This window comes from Lepeophtheirus salmonis, chromosome 13 (genome assembly GCF_016086655.4).
Source record: "Lepeophtheirus salmonis chromosome 13, UVic_Lsal_1.4, whole genome shotgun sequence".
Lineage (NCBI taxonomy): Eukaryota > Metazoa > Arthropoda > Copepoda > Siphonostomatoida > Caligidae > Lepeophtheirus > Lepeophtheirus salmonis.
In genome coordinates, this window is record NC_052143.2 from 38,669,360 (window position 1) to 38,685,998 (window position 16,639).

Genomic DNA, 16,639 nt, shown 5'->3' on the forward strand with positions numbered 1-16,639 from the left:
CACCTCGATTATTTCATTCTCCTTCACTCGTGGCTACCTTATATGTACTTTAATGTTCTCTCTTCTACATTGAAAAAAAAAATGATAACAGGTTTGAAATAAAATTAAAAAAAAACTTTTTTCAGTTTGCCATCTAGGTAATTAATATTGTTCTAAATCAGAGCCCTTTAAGATAATGGGCCGCAATGCTTCTTGAAATATTCTAGTAAAATATTCATAAAAAAGAACAATTAGATACATATTTATTTCAAATTTAGTCCAAATCTAATCTTTCAAGGAGAAACTACTTCTAAAGAGGTCAATCTGGTAACCCTGTTCATGAGCATGAACGAAATAAACATATTTATTTCAAATTTAGTCCAAATCGAATCTTTGAAGGAGAAACTACTTCTAAAGAGGTCAATCTGGCAACCCTGTTCATGAGCATAAACGAAATAAACAGATTTACTTCAAATTTAGTCAAAATCTAATTTTTGAAGGAGTCACTGCTGAAAAAGAGGCCAATCGTGGATAGCAGTGAATTTATGACTTCCCCTTAAGTTTCCTTGCTCAAAAGACTCTGTATCGTCATTGAGCTGAGCACGCCAGAAGAAAAGCATTCTCGTTTCTAAATTCAAGATGAATAGTGCGTCTGAACCAAGTTCCGAGCCCAGCAAAGACATGAGTCAAAATGGATACATCGCCCTTCTTCCCTTGAAGAAAGATCCCCTTCGACCCACTGTGGGACCTTTAAGATCCACAAAGGCAAACGTGGCCCCAATTCTTCCTCTTAAGGCTATGCCATCCAAGATCAATCCCTTTGGTTTTCCATTCATCGTCTTTTCCGTTGAAACTCACACCACGCCCATTATGCCCGCACCTGGACCACTTAAGAAAGTCATCATCTGCTGCAGTTGCAACAGCACTTCAGGGTCATGTATAAGATTATATCTGGGGCCTGATCTTGGTCTTAATTTTTGCTCCGTTGCATAATTCGATCGAATGACATTTTTTCCCCATAGCCATAATTTTCAAAAATTCATTTATTTGGAGAGGGCTTAAAACTAATACTTGAAGTAAGAATGAGTAGTGGGATGCACTTAACCCTATATAAACAAGTGTCCTTTCATAAGTACACCAATTAAATCATTCATTCAACTCATATTTATAGTCTAATTTTTATTTATCTTTGCAAACTTGCTCAAAACACCATAATTAAGAATAGAATTTAGATCACGATATAGCTGGAAGTACAACTTTGAACAAATCTCATACAACTATTCACATTTCTAAATTCAACTCCAGCGAAAAATGAAAGAAATACTGATCCACATTGGGTTAAACATTAATTGAGCGACCACGGGTTGGTTTCCTCTGGTCGTAATCAAACCAGCTCTGAGTAATTGAAGCAAAAGTGGAACACTTTTCTCTGACTTCCCTAGTATCTTTTTATTTTCTTTTTTCCAAGAAAGAATTGACCAAAGTATACATATAGTTGTAATACGGAATAGTTTCTATATCAACACACACACACATTTTCTTTTTTTTTTTAAATCATTTCATTTTCCGCCAAGTTTTGTCTTCGTTACACTTCATTTCCGTCTTTCCCAGGAGAAGAAGACTATTATTTCATACTTAGCTAATCGTCTTTTCTTTTTTTTATTTTAAAGAAGAAGTAATTAGTCTAAATAAGACCCCCCCCCATCAACCACTTTTCTGTGGTGGTATGAAATATGTATTCCTTTAGTGGGTATATTCAGTGATGTACACATTATATAATTAAGTTGTAATTCGTGACCAGTAACTTTGATGTGAAAAATATCGTCTCTTGGAGATTTTGCAACATGACATATTTCCTACATTTTTAAATTTATAATAGGTAAAGTAAACAGAAATCAATTATTTTTCCAATAGATTCCTTAAGTAATGTGTATCTCGTGTTGTATACGTGCAATCGATGTACGCTTGATTCCTTTAGAAAGATACGATTACGTACTCAATAACTGTGATTATTTGAGAGTGTTCGTATTTTATGAGCAGACAAGAATGTTCAATAAGGGTTTGAATATAATTGAATGTAGTCGTACAGGAAGTTCATTACTCTGGAGTTAAATAATAATGACAACTGCTAAAGAAAAGAAAATTCATTTTCTGGTTACCAATTCAAAAAGAAAAACGGGCCAGCTAAAAGATATATGTTTTTTATCACTGCTAGGGTAGTTTGACCCGGCTTGGCCCGTAATATTATGAACTCTTCTGCTTAACACAAAAAAATATATTGTCTCTGCATTTCCTTCTCCCATTCGTCACAACTGCTTGTGGCTGATCTAATAAATCGTACTGACAGTTAAACTGGGAGTACCGCAAGCCAATTTTTGAAATGGTCAGGGTTACCATGTTGATTTTCAGTTTTCTTTTTTAACATGGCAAAAATGATCTCGAATGGTATTACTAAAAATAATTCTAATTGCTTGTATGCTGACGGCCCACATCCCTAGTCTTAGTGCACATTTAATTATAAATAAATAGAGTATACTTAATTATGTCACCAACTCCCATCATAACTGAAGGAGACGACGTCTTAGGTGGCTCAAAGTTGATATTTTTACAACAATGATCAAAGTTCCAATAAACCTGGATAAAACTCCATCAAATGGTTTTAAATTTAAAAAAGACTTCCCATCTTCATTGAATACTACTTGATGACAACATTAATTTTCTTAAAGTTATCCAATTTCAACTCAAAATCCCTAAAAATGGCTGGATATGCATATTATTATTTATTTATTTTGGATCGATTGGGGACGAAAAAATTATGATAATTAGAGTAAAAAATCAAATTATGTCCGTGTGTTGTAGTTAATCACTATTCACACTATGAAAGTAAGACTATATAATGGTCTGGTTCAGTTCAATCCTCATAACATATAATGTTCGGTCCTTTTTTGATTTTAATACAATATGATGCAATATTATATTATTAATTGGTTAAATAATTAATTCAATTATATAAGGGAATAATTAAAAAAAGGAAAAACACCCTCATTGACGTCACGAGGGATCAATTTTACCCTATGTAAGGACTCACAAATAGGACTGGACTGCAGTACATGGACCTAAATAAGGACCGACACAATACTACTGACAGTCTTAAGGACTGATATACCTAGGGGTGTCTGCAATGAATGGCTGGAGGGGCTGGACCCCCCTCCCCCAAAAAAAAAAAAATTAAGGCATTTTTGATTCTTATTCCTTAGTATTTGAAATTTTATTAAATGTTTGAAAAAATTTTCCAAAAAATTTAATCGTGTCTGAACAATTATAGATTTTGAAATTTTTCTCGGAAAATTTTTAATTTTTTAATTCTTTTTATTAAATTTCTTTAAATTTATTTACCATATTTATATTTAATTTAAGCTTGTAAAATTTAATTAAAAATTAAATAAATTTTTTTCAGTCTTAAAGACTGGTCCCAAGGAATGATATTACCTAAGGGTATGTGTAGGGCCAGGGTTGTAGCTCCACCCCCCACAAATTAAGGCATTTTTGATTTTGATTTTTAATATTTGAAATTTAATTAAATGTTTCAAATTTTTTTGTCAAAAAATTTTATTGCCTCTTAAAAATTATAGATTTTGAAATTTTTCTTCGAAAAAATTTAATATTTTTTTTATTTTTTATTTCTGTTTTTTCTGAACAGCTCTGGATTTGTGAAATTTTATCCAAAAAAAAAAATTAATTCTCTGTGAATAGCTATAGATTTTCTCCCAAAAATTCAATAATTGATATTTTTTTCCTAAAAATTGAATAGTACAAATTTAATTCCAAGAAATTTAATTTTTTATTTAATTCCCCCAAATATTGTAATTTTTGGATTTTTAGAAAAAAAAAATATATATATATATATATATACATAATATTGAGGACACTCCTGTTATCAGTCCTAATACTGGACTGTACAGAAAAAATAAGGACTGGATAAGCATTATAGATAGATATAACAGAAAAGATGTAGGATGTAGGGAAAAGAAGAAGAGAGAACCCCTGGTTTGAAAGCAAGAAATCATCACAAATCCATTCTGCCCCCCTCCCTCCATTTTATTTTCTCTCTCTTTCTTTCCCTTCTGTCAGGTGATATAATTCCCATTCTAAAATAAATAAATAAATATTATATAAGTTTTTTTTTGTTTTTTAAGAAAAGAAAGAAGGAAAAAGTAGTATTTTTAAGGATTAGAGATGGATGATGATTACGATAGTTCTTGGGGTTGAGCAAGAGAGAGGGAGGGAGTGACTTGTATATAAAGGAGGATAGCTTTTTAAATGAAAATATTTTATATTTATTTACTTGAAAGTTAAAACTAACTCAATTTGTATAATTATAACAAAACACTCTTTAGGGTTTTAAATTAAAAGAATTTTGTTAGTTTTTTATTGTTCCAAATCTAAGCAGTGTTTTATTTTATTTTCTAAGGCTGTTATTATTAATATTTAGTACATATAAAGGGGAACACAAAAATCCATAGCTATTTTCACAAAATTTAATAGTTTGGAAAAATAATTTTATTATAACATTTTTGGGTAAAATTATTTCAACTCTGACATTTTTTGCAATAGTAAATTCTCGGAGAAAAATTTAAAAATCCATAGCTATTTACAGAAAATCTAATTTAAGTTCAAATATAAAATTTTTTGAAACAAAAATATCCAAATATTAAATATTTTTCGTGTAGAAAAACAAATATTTCTTAATTTGTGGAAACACCCCCTGCGAACACCCATGGATTATGTAACCCTTGTAAAATAGTCTTTCAAAATCTTAAGTACCCCAAGGGACACGCGTCCCCCATTTGAGAAACACTGGTCAATCACAATTCTCGAACATCTCTAAAGTGTAAATTATTATGTCGAGTAGAGCCTTTCTAGCTCATTATTTTGTCTTTTGAGTAGTCAATGCCGTGATCTGGTAACGAGTAACGAGTTGCAGTGAAAGGTTGTTTGTATTGTTATTCTTCGGTTACGCTTAAAATTATTACACCATTAATACATCGATAATCCATGGAATATTCAATTATTGCAGGATCCTAATCCCAAGAAGTACTGTGAATCATTCAATTAAAATGATTCATCTCATTTTTGGTTACAACTTGTACAAAACATTTTTGAGGGAGCTTGATTCCCAAGTTGACGTCATAGTCAATTAACCTTTTTTACTTTTTATATAACTTTGTCTATTACTTAGTCAAACTACACTGTTATAATGTATTCATCGTTTCTCTTATCATTACAGGGGCAATTCAACTACGAACAGGATATTTGGGGAAATGGCTATTCGGGTAGCGGCGGCGGGAATAGTGGAAACTACTATCACAGTATGGGACAAGTGAGTGTACTTTTTCTAATTTGTAGCTATTGATTATTTTGAAGGTTAACCAGGACATTATTATTTTTGCGAAAAAAAATGGTCTTCTGCTATAGTATTTTAGTCAATACACTCACGACACCTCTCACTCAACCTTTCCTTAAATAAAGGAAGTATACATTAGAATCTATAAGAGGATCTCAAGAGACTAACAATAATCTTTTCCTAAAAAAGAAATCTGCGTTATCGAATTAATACATACGTTGCGTGAATAACATCTTAATTTAACTCAGGGATTGTTGTACTGTCCAGCAATGAAATCTGAAATATTTCTGAGCATCCAATAAGGCAACAGGAAAACTGTTGATTTTAATTTTGCTCAGTATTTTATAAGGCATATTTTGTAGAAAAAAAAACAATTCTTTTAGAAAATATATTTAAAAAATTGCTATGAGTGTGTGATTTCTAATCCCGGGGAAAATAAGAAAATCTTACATTTCCACAAAAACCCTGTTTTTCAAATAGATGAACATTCAAACAGAGGATATTTATCAGGAATCGCTTACTTTGAGTCAAAAAACAGGAATATTAATAATCTCTGAAATGAAAAAGAAGGTCGAGCAGTGTTGTGTTATTCGGCCCAGTAAGGTCTTAAGACGGATTCTATCAATTCTTGGGACCAGTTTGTAAGATCTTCGGATGTCATAATTACTAAGGGGCGTCCCTAAATTAAGGAATTTTTGCTATTTACAAGAAAATAAAAAAGAGTAGTAGTTTGATTTTATAATTGAAATTTTTTCCCAAAATATTTAATTTTCTGTTAACAGCTATGGATTTTTAAATGTTTTTCCAAAAAATTTTATATTTGAATTTTTTTTCCAGAATAATTGAATAGTTGTTTGTAAATAACTAAGGATTTTTGAAATTTTTTGTAAAAAGCTGTGGATTTTTGATAAATAGCTATGGATTTTTGAAATTATTTTTTGTGAGAAGCTGTGAATTTTTGAAATTATTTTTTTCAAAAAATTTAATATTTTGAAAAAATTTTCAAATTATAAAAGTATATACATATATTCCTGTGAACACCCCTGTTACTAGACTTGAATTAAAAAAAAAAAAACTTGAGTGACGTCATCAGGACTGAAACTTTTTTCGTTTTTAGGACTGGACGGGACTACACTTTTCAGTTATAAATAAAGTCCGACACAGCACTAAATATAGCTAAATATTAAATATACGTACTCATGTTAGTAAAAGTGTTTGATATCTTTTGACTTCAGCAAAGCATGAATCAGCATTTTTTTCCCTTTCTTTCCCCCTCCCTCCATTAACTGCCTTGTTTCTCTTTCATGTCTATATACTTATAATCACAACATCGATAGTATTCATGTCTGAATTATTATAATCAATGCACATTATTGTAATCATTTCGACCCTAAGTCTCAAGACATATGAATTAATCCTTTCTTTTTGATTGTCTGATTTCATCATATTTTTTATTAGGTTGAACACGTGGTAGACTAGGAAAGTACTTCGTTTTGAATCTGTAATGAAATACTTTGGAGTATCATATATACCGTGTGATTTGTTCCTTCTCAATTTACTTGATAGTTGATACATACTTAATTATTAGTGTTGAGGCACGGTCCGAAAATTTATTCGTAGATGTGTGAAAATATGTCCTAGAAAGAGAGAGAGCGAATTTTTGTAGTTGCAAATATTTTATATAAAGTACTTCCCTCTGTTTTTTCTATCTTTAATATGAGTTGAACTAAACACTTGTTTATAGAGTGCTCTCTGTATATTACACTCCCTTTTTTATAATGTATTTGTATATGAATCAGAGAACACGATATAAATAAATTATATTTTGATCGTTAGACGGCTCTCAAGTTGACTCAATATTACTGTTTAAAGACTTTTCACAGCAATTATTTAGGTTTTTCGCAGTCCATTTAATCAAATTGTATCAATCAACTCACTGAATACTCAAATTATATCTCATGGTCACATAATAAAATGCCCTTCATGGAACATCCTTTTAAATTGAAGGAAGCAAGAGTTGATTTTATTTTATAAATACTCAATAGTAGAGCTTTGTCTTATTAATAGAGATAGAATTTGTCTACGAGTCCAAGGAGAAAGACGGAGCGAGACGTATGGTATTACTGAATTAAGACCATTCTTATTATGAGCTAACTTTTATATGATTATATGGGGAGAAATGAATAACTTCTACATTTAAAAATAAACATTAGTTCAGGGAATATATCATAATTTAAAAACATCTATGTTTATTTTATTGTGTATTGAAAAACAATTTACACCAAAGATAAGGGATAATTCTTTTTTATAGGAGATGTTAGCACTCTCACGACTAATTAAATAGTGAAGAAAAAGGAAGAAAGAGCACAAGGCTCAACTGTTTTACCTTTGCTTGTCTCTATACTTAGTTTTTTTATTTACAAATATCCCATCTCTAGTTATTAATAGAGATTGTTGATAATTGCACAATCAATCAATAGCAGATAAGCTGTAGAGTTGACAGCTGACAACCAAATAATGTCAATTTGTATGATGTTCGTGAATTTAACTTAGATCCAGGATTCTCAACCTTTTTTTTAGTTGATGTACCACTTGTGAAAGATTTATTTCACCCAAGTACCCCCCTTACCAGAACAAACCATTCTTAAATTCAATGACAGGGGTGTCTGATAGATTATATTTTGGAGAGGGGCTTGGTTTTGGGATTTTTTTTTTGAAAATAAATCCAAAATTAAACTTATTTCGAAAAAAAATTCAAAATATTAAATTTTTTTAGAAAAAAAAATCAAAAATACATTGTTATTCTCAAAAAATAAATTTATGGAAAACATTTTCAAAATTCCATATTTTTCTCAAAAAATTGAATTTTTTGAAAAAAAAATTCAAAATCCATGTTTTTCTTATAAAATTAAGTTGTTTTTTTTGAAAAAAATTCAAAATTTCACCAAAAATAAAATATTTTGAAATTTTTTTTCAAATATTAAATTTTTTGGAGAATAATTTAAAAATCCATATCAATTCACAGAAAATGAAATGAAATTTCTAATATTTACGTTAATAGGTATATATAAATGTTAATTTTTGCTCAGCCCCTCCATCCCACCTCCTGCAGACGCCCCTAAGTTATGTACTGATTGTTAAATATTCTTTTAAAACATCTCAAGTACCCCCTATAGTGTGTCCAAGGGGTACGCATACCCCCAATTTGAGAACCACTGATCTAGATGATAATTAAGAAATTTGCATTATTTTCTGTTGAATAATTACAAGGTTCGGTCAAGTATCAATTACATAGATCGGTTTGTGATTTTCAGACTGAAACTCAACACTAAATTACATACTCTAAACCGTAAGACTCTCACTTAAAGGGGGTTAATAACAACAAAATTAATTCGAGTAACGCGCCCTGCATGACTATGCAAAAAAAGCCAAGAAGGTAATCTACAACTATGTACTATGAATGTTATTGGAAAAGAGTAGAATCAAAATCAAAATAATAAAATTGAATTTCGTTACTATTAATTGATTGAGGTATAGTACCTAAAGAAATGTCGGACATAGGTGAAGTGATTCGTTTGCGTCTCTATTATTCAACGCTTTTAAGAAATATTTTGAGTCTTAGTAAAGTGAGTGTGGACCTTGTTTTTACTTTATTTTTTTGATATATATATTTACAGCACCCACAAATATATCTTTACAGCTTATACATATGCAAGGTTGATTTTTCCTAGTGGTACACATTTTATTTTTTTCAATTTTTCAACAGTAAAGTATAAACGAGAGGTTTTGTAAGTAAATTTACTTACTAAAGTCATCTGAAAATAGTACTTGGCACAACTTTTATTCAATATGTGAGCCCTCATCTCTAATAATTGTCTCACTACGAGGCCTAAATCCCTTGCAGACCTTAACTATGTATTCAGACTTGGCCCACTCCTTCTTAATGGAAGCCTCTAGAGACTGGACGCCCCCTTGAGGAGTAGTCCACACCCTCTCCTCCAGACGCACTTACTACTTAGAGTAGTCCAAGGAGTTTGCGTCTGCAGAGGAAGGGCCACATGTTGAGATCCCAAAAGTCCTGAAAGTTGTCTATCAGAAGGTAGGTCTATGTTTTTGCGGCTTGATGACACGGAGCTCCGTCATGAGCGGAAACAAAGTTATTCCATAACTTTTTCTGGTCCAAGGCAGCACTTTCTTATCCGGAATTTTGATGTAAGCATTGAGCCACTCCTTCCTCTCCACAAAAATGGGAGTGCAGACTTCTCTTGTGCTGGCTACAGCGCCAAAGACCATGGTTCCGGCTATATTTTTTTTCTGAAGACATAAGCTGACCCTAGCTCCTTTGATATGGCCGTTGGGGACATGCTGCATGAGAGAACCTTCAAAATTTCACTCCTTTGCGGCTCCATTTTACTCGTTCTCGTTTGTTTTGTATTTAATTGAGACGAAACTTTACAAAAGGAATATTGAGTCACACAACCTATCTTTCACCGAGTTTGAAGACGATCGACGAATAAATTTGCGATTTATATCAATTGAAATTACATGTACTACTAAATAATATCAAGCCCCTACATAGAGTGATGATACTGAGCAAAAGCAAGGGAAAGTCTTGGACGTCACGACAGCAGACGAAAGAAAAAAATAGTTAACAAAACAATCGAAAACTTTGTATTTTCCACTATAAGCTCCAACAAATTTTATAGTATTAGTTTAGGCAGCCATTGTTAAAAAAATGTCGGTTTTCAGGTTAATAATTTGGTCTTTCAATCTATAAATGATCATGTCTTTGATTCATCTCCATAATCAAACGATAAATTAACACTAATTAAATTTATTTAAAAAATGTTACGCAGGAATAAAATTATATCATTTTGGGTAAACGTGAAAGAGAGAGGATTCAAGGGACCAAAGTTTGGAGCATACTCCAGAATCTTATTCAATTTAAGAATTAATAATTATTCATTCTTAAATTGAATTATAGTCAGAATATTCCCCCAAAATCCATCATTAATATTTTGAAAGGCTAAATAGAATTATATTTAAATTTAAAGATCACAAAAAATATTAAAATATTTCATAAAATGCTCTATTTAAATATCCCTTATTGGAAATTCATTCATTTTATATAGTAAAAATATCCACTCTGAGTGTATAAAATGACGTTTTCTTCAATTATGATGTCATTTATTATCTCGTTATTGTGGAATTCGGCCATTTTGGAGGAAAAGTAGGAGGTATGCACAAATAAACTTTATAAGAGAAGTTTTGAGGGTAAAAAGTAGTATTGAGGGTCCGGTCTGAAAGTTCTATAGCGGTCTAAGGCTATTTTAGTTATAAATCATTTTAACTTTGGCCCTTTGTCATTTTACACAAATATTGATTTTGTGTGTGTATGTTTTAATGATAGAGCAAGTAGATTGTACGATGGTTTGTGTGACTTTGAACACTTTGACAACTTTTTAAAAGAAATTATGTTGAAAGAAAACCAATTATTCTATAATATATATATTTATTTAATAATTAATTTAGAGTTTTTTTTAAATTAGTTCATAAATGAACGTTCCATGATCCAAATAATGCTCAAGGGGACAAATTTAAACCGATTCTTCCCTACATGTTTCTACACCTATTATGTAATTTGAATATATCGCAGTTGTTTTTCCTTGGCATTAATATCGCAGTTGCATTAAGTAGGAAACTTTTTCTCATTTTTAAAAGAACCAGTCAATGAAATTTCCTAAAGATCTTTGTGTTTTTTGCAAATGTGTATAACAATTAATAACTATACCTCCAATATAGCCTCGCTTTCGGTTTACTATGCAACCTCTGCCATTACAAATTACATCCTATTTGAAGGTGTCTTCGGGGCTTGTAGTGGATAGTTGTACTAATAAATAAATCATGGATTAATGTCCAAAAAATCTTTATGAATCTTAACTAAATTGCATTAGAAATAAAATAAAAAGACATTGAATACAACTTGATGCCAATAATCAGCATTGATATTTGATTTAAATCAAGTTAAAAGGTATGAAAATTCTAATGACATGACTTAGTTTTGAATAGATCCTCTTGTTTTAGATCGATTGCTTATATTGTAATAGTTAATTTTTATCTACACTACGGAAGTAAGATATTATAACGATGTGATAACATATTTCTAATACATTTTAAGGTATGATCTATAATAAAACTAAGCATTATAGGTTTTTGATCGAAAGTAAAATTTAAGTCCTTTTATATGTTGGTCCAAATTCACGACAGTATTTCACATTAACCTTAATCTTAAAATGAATATATATATATATTCTTATAAGATTTGATTGTTTATGTTTCCTCCAAGATGACTGACTTCACATGATTCTTGTAACTTTTTTTGTAACTCCTTTCTGTTAATAGATATTCTTAATATTTAAAGTCTCAATTTTTTTTTCAGGATTCCCCGCACATGAATGATCTCACTACAGGCCTACCACATCCAGCACCCCAGTCATCATCCATGTCGGGATATGGGTCCTCAGGAGCAGAAAACCCTGTGGATCTCTCTTCTCCGAGACCTCCAGGTACTCCACTGCATCGACAACAACATGACAATAACGGTAAGAATTAAATATGTTTTTTTGGGATTTTTCTGTTTTGACGAACCGGCAATTTTGATACCCGCGAATAATTTGTAGCTATATAGTAGCGGTAATTACAAAGAGCCTACAGAAGTATGTAGACTAATGCAATTAAGTTGCGTTTGAGTGATGAGTATTGAAGCCTCACTTTTTGAAAGACAGTAACAATAAAAAGTTGCGCGATTATGTTGCCATCCATATATGGCGGTCAATTGTATAAAACTGCCCCTTGTTCCACACTTGGAACTGGCGCTGCGAGAAGCAAACAGTATATAATCACAAGTGACGTAATCGTAAGAATGTATTATTCTTTAATTTTCTAAACAGATAAAAAAAAATGAATTACTTCATTTGCTCAGTCATCACTTGTAAGTTGTACATAAGTACGTACTCGTACAAAAAGGGGAAGGCTCGAAAATTATCACCAATAATAATAATAAATATATGGCCTCTCAACACAAAAGCAAGCTAGAATGGTTATTCTCAAAATAGAGTGTACATAAAATACATTTGTATTCTTAGACGAATTATCTTTAATTTCTATCAATAAACCCTTCTAAAGGGCACCTTAAATGCACTTAAAGTAGTCAAAATTGATCTATCTTAATAAAAGAATGATAAATTTCATTCTGAAAAGGGGTCATATCGCAGTCAATATAAGTCTCTTAAATGAAATAAAGGTTTTAAACTACAGATAAAGGGTATATTAACTCATCCCAGAAATTTGCATTCAGTACTTATCATTGACTAAAATATGTCTATGAAAGATTGAGCTATATGTACTTATTAAGTACAAAACTAATAGGGCTTCAACAAACAAAAAATATATATTATCCGCAGGATGGGGTACAGTCTGTATCTTGTTACTTAAAAAATGGCACATGCTCGAAAGAATTTAGACGGGGCCCTTCATGTGAGAAACATCCGTAAGAAATAACATTCACATTATATTTTATTAAATAATAATATTATCATTCAGAGAGTTGTATTTTCCCCCCAACAGACGGCGCTTCTCTCTGTCGCTTAGTTTACAAACTAACAAGTAAACAATTAATTTTCTCTCCTTGATTTTCCTTCAACTTTTTTTTCATGTTGACGCATCACATATACGATTAATACATGGATAAAAATGGTTGTTAACCGTCAACAATTTCAAACTAATTATTACCCGTGTGTATTTTTTGCTATATTAGATATTCTGAGCCATCCTTAGTAAGGATGAAAGGTTGCGCGAGGGAAAAATTCATAATACTTCCCTTCTCTCCTTTTTTTTTCCTTTTTTCTCTCTCTCTTTATTTTATATGTTCTTCTCGCTCGCCGCCATTTTTAAAAATGTCGTCGTCGTCTCGTCAGAGAGTCATCCTTTTCGTCGTCGTCGACGATATTTCTCCCACTTCTTTTATGCGTACACAACTAATTCCTCTTAGTTACGTCCATAATATATTGTGTAGACATAAAATATGTCTATCTAATTATTATTTTTTTTCCGCTGGGAAGAAAATCGATATTTTCTTAGTAGAAATGTACTCCACGTACTGTGGGGATGAATAAACCTCTTATTCGGCGTCATGAAACTTGATGGTACATATTTATTTTCAGTAGTGGTTCGACGTAAAATATGTACGCATGTACTACTTCTATTATATATTAATATATATAAGTTGTGTCGTGAGCGTTTATCTATTCACACTACTTCTTTGTAAGAACACGGGGCAGCTACTTGAAAGTAATTATTAGGAGAAGGATGGAGTCAGGAGTGCATTGTCATGGGAATAATGATGACAATAGTAACTCTTCTACAAGGATCATATCAAACACGGCTCATTTGAAATTTGCAAATGAGAATAACAAATTAGGCGGAGAGCATTTTGTGGAAGGGTATTCATCGAGTAGTAAGTTGTATATAATTAATTAATCATGTTTGTTATAGTTACATAATTAGAGTTGTAGAAAATATGATGTCCCGGCGTGCTTTAAAACGGAAACTGCTTGGCTCTCATGGCGTTCTATTAGGCTAGCTGTTTGTAACTGTAAGAGCAAGGAATTAAACACAAATCCCACTTTGTATATAACAAAAATAATAACGTTGTCGATCCTCATGCGTACTCCGAGTCCAAAAGGACTAATACTAGTTGTAGTTATATTATGATTTGTTTTGTACAAGAGATTATGCGATTAGATACGTTAGCTGTTTATTTGTAGAGTTGTAAGTTCCAAGCTGTTGGTAATTTTAAATAGTGAACTAAATCGTGTTAATTGTATGTCTGGGCATTTTGGATGATCGAAAAAATGAATCCTCAACCGTTGTCATTATTATTATTTAACTCCTGACTAGTGAACTTTCTGTCCTACTACATTCAGTTATATTAAAAATCTGATTAACCATTCGTGTTTGCTCATGAAAGACCAAGCCTAACCCTGAGGATTTGTTGCAGAGTTATAATTGTAAGTCCTTTTTGGACTGAGAGTAGAATTGGGCATCGACACCGGAGTAATTCTTGGCAATGTTTGTGTTTATTTCCTTCTTCCCCTCCACTCTCGTAACAGCTGATGGTATAATGAAGTATCATGACAGCTAAGCTGCTCTACTACTCCAAAACATTTTTCAAATTGTCAGGCTGCCCTTATGGTTTTCGGGATTTTTTTTTCAACATGCCCAAAAAACATGGGATTTTCATCAATATTTATAACTGTTCTTTTGGATTTTTTTTAAAATTCCCCTCTTCCTGATACTCATTCTTGATGAAGGAAGATCCTAGTATAAGTACACGGGTGCGCTGCTTGAATGACGTAGAGTAACATTGAGGGTTTGAGAGGAAGTTATAATTAGTTTAAGTCCTTGTTGGACTCGGAGTAGAATTGAGGATCGACATCGGAATCATTTTTGCTAGATATGGAGTGGTATTTGTGTTTTGTATCCAGGGCTCTCAAGCTTTGAGATGAGTTCAAAACTGAGATTTTTAACGTGATGTCATCTGCCTATAACATCATCATTCAACCATACTTTTCAATTTTAAAAATCTCTTTTGATAAATGAGGAATACATGAAAAATTGATTACTCATTTAACTGCACTTGGGGCTTATTTTGAGGCATTTATGATTTTGGGGAGGGGGTACATTAAGAAAGAAAAATATAAAGGCGACAAGTTGAGAGAACTAATCTTGATCTAAATTTCAGTTGTTAACAAAGAGAAAGGGAAGAGATAGTCAGTCATCTCAATGGGAGTTCATTTTTATCTTCTTTTTTTAGATATTGCTTTGGTCAACAACCTTTTTTAATCCATTCAATTAACTCAGCTGATGTAAAAAAAAACAATGAGTAAAGTTATAACAAATAACTTATATAAAGAACTAGAAAATAAATGTAGTGCGTTTAACAGCTGAAATCGGATAATAAAGTATATAAAATATCTTATTTTATATACAGATTTTTTTTTTTTTTGTTCTTGCTCTCTCCTTTCATTCAGCTGACGCGTTGCTCTTCTAGTTTTTTGGGTTAACGTTAAATATTACAAACTTGTTCTTCAAATCAAGACCATGCTTACCCAATCTATTTTTATAGCAGCTGAATCCTTCCAACTGAGCTTTATATTTAATAAAAACATCTGTCTCACAAACGTCACCAGCTTTATTGCATAACGCAACCTATTATACGAAAAAAAAACAGAGGGAGAAAAGTTCCAAAATCCCTTGCTGGTTAGCCAATTGTTTTACTGTTTTCTACAGTGTTCAAAATTCCACACCGCAATCATAAACAACATGTCCTATATTTATTTATCTATGGGTGGATATATTTGTCCATTTTAAACTCTTCGAATTGATGATGCGTGAGAAATTTATCTTATGGCTTGAGATTGATTGGAAATACGTGAACCTCACAAAAGTATCCGTCCAGATCAAAAAAACTATACACACAAAAACTATACTTCGGTCTCGAACCGAGTCTCAACACTAATATATTAATATGTATGAGTACATATCTCTTCACGTGTTCAAATTCTCACTACAGCGTTGGTTGCTGTCATAATAGATTACGTACCTATTCAATCTACGTACATAGTTGGGATTACCATATTATTCATTTTTATAGACATTAAACCTGCATATATTTTAATAATATTATTTGCTTGAGTGAGCTTATTTTGACTTAATTACTCTAAGGTATTTTTTCTGCTTTCATATTACTAATATTTTCTTCTTTTTTTCCCCCCTCTATAAACAGGTTGGCAAAATTCGGATGTAAAGTTCAATTACCACTCAAGATGTAAGTATTCAATATCATATTAATAATAACTAGTGCTGTGTTGGTCCTTATTTATTCTGTCCAGTCTAGTCTTATGACCGATCCTAAGGATTGTCAGTTCTTGGGGCATTCATTATTGTAGCCCTAGAACAGGGATTCCCAACCTTTTGCAGTCTCCCTAAATAATCTTGAGGGAGAATATAACATATTTTTCTCGAATATTTACCTTTATTATAAGGCAGTTCTTTTTCTAAGAAATGGAACAAAAAAAATAGCACAAAATTAGTTGTAGTTAGCCAATTTTTCCCTATTTAGACAATAATAATCAACAATTGTTGCTAATTCTAATTCAACCAATCAACGTTTACAACACTGATTAGGGGAAAGAA

General features: G+C 31.6%; 1 protein-coding gene across 1 annotated transcript in view; it reads left to right on the top strand.

Moving 5' to 3' along the window:
- The window catches only part of LOC121127807 (recombining binding protein suppressor of hairless), a 46,703-nt gene that overhangs the window by 11,417 nt on the left and 18,647 nt on the right, over positions 1–16,639 (top strand). Inside the window, exons 2-4 of the mRNA XM_040723328.2 lie at positions 5,267–5,359; positions 11,823–11,985; positions 16,230–16,271. Coding sequence (XP_040579262.2) covers positions 5,267–5,359; positions 11,823–11,985; positions 16,230–16,271 — 298 coding nt within the window. The remainder of the gene's footprint in view (positions 1–5,266; positions 5,360–11,822; positions 11,986–16,229; positions 16,272–16,639) is intronic.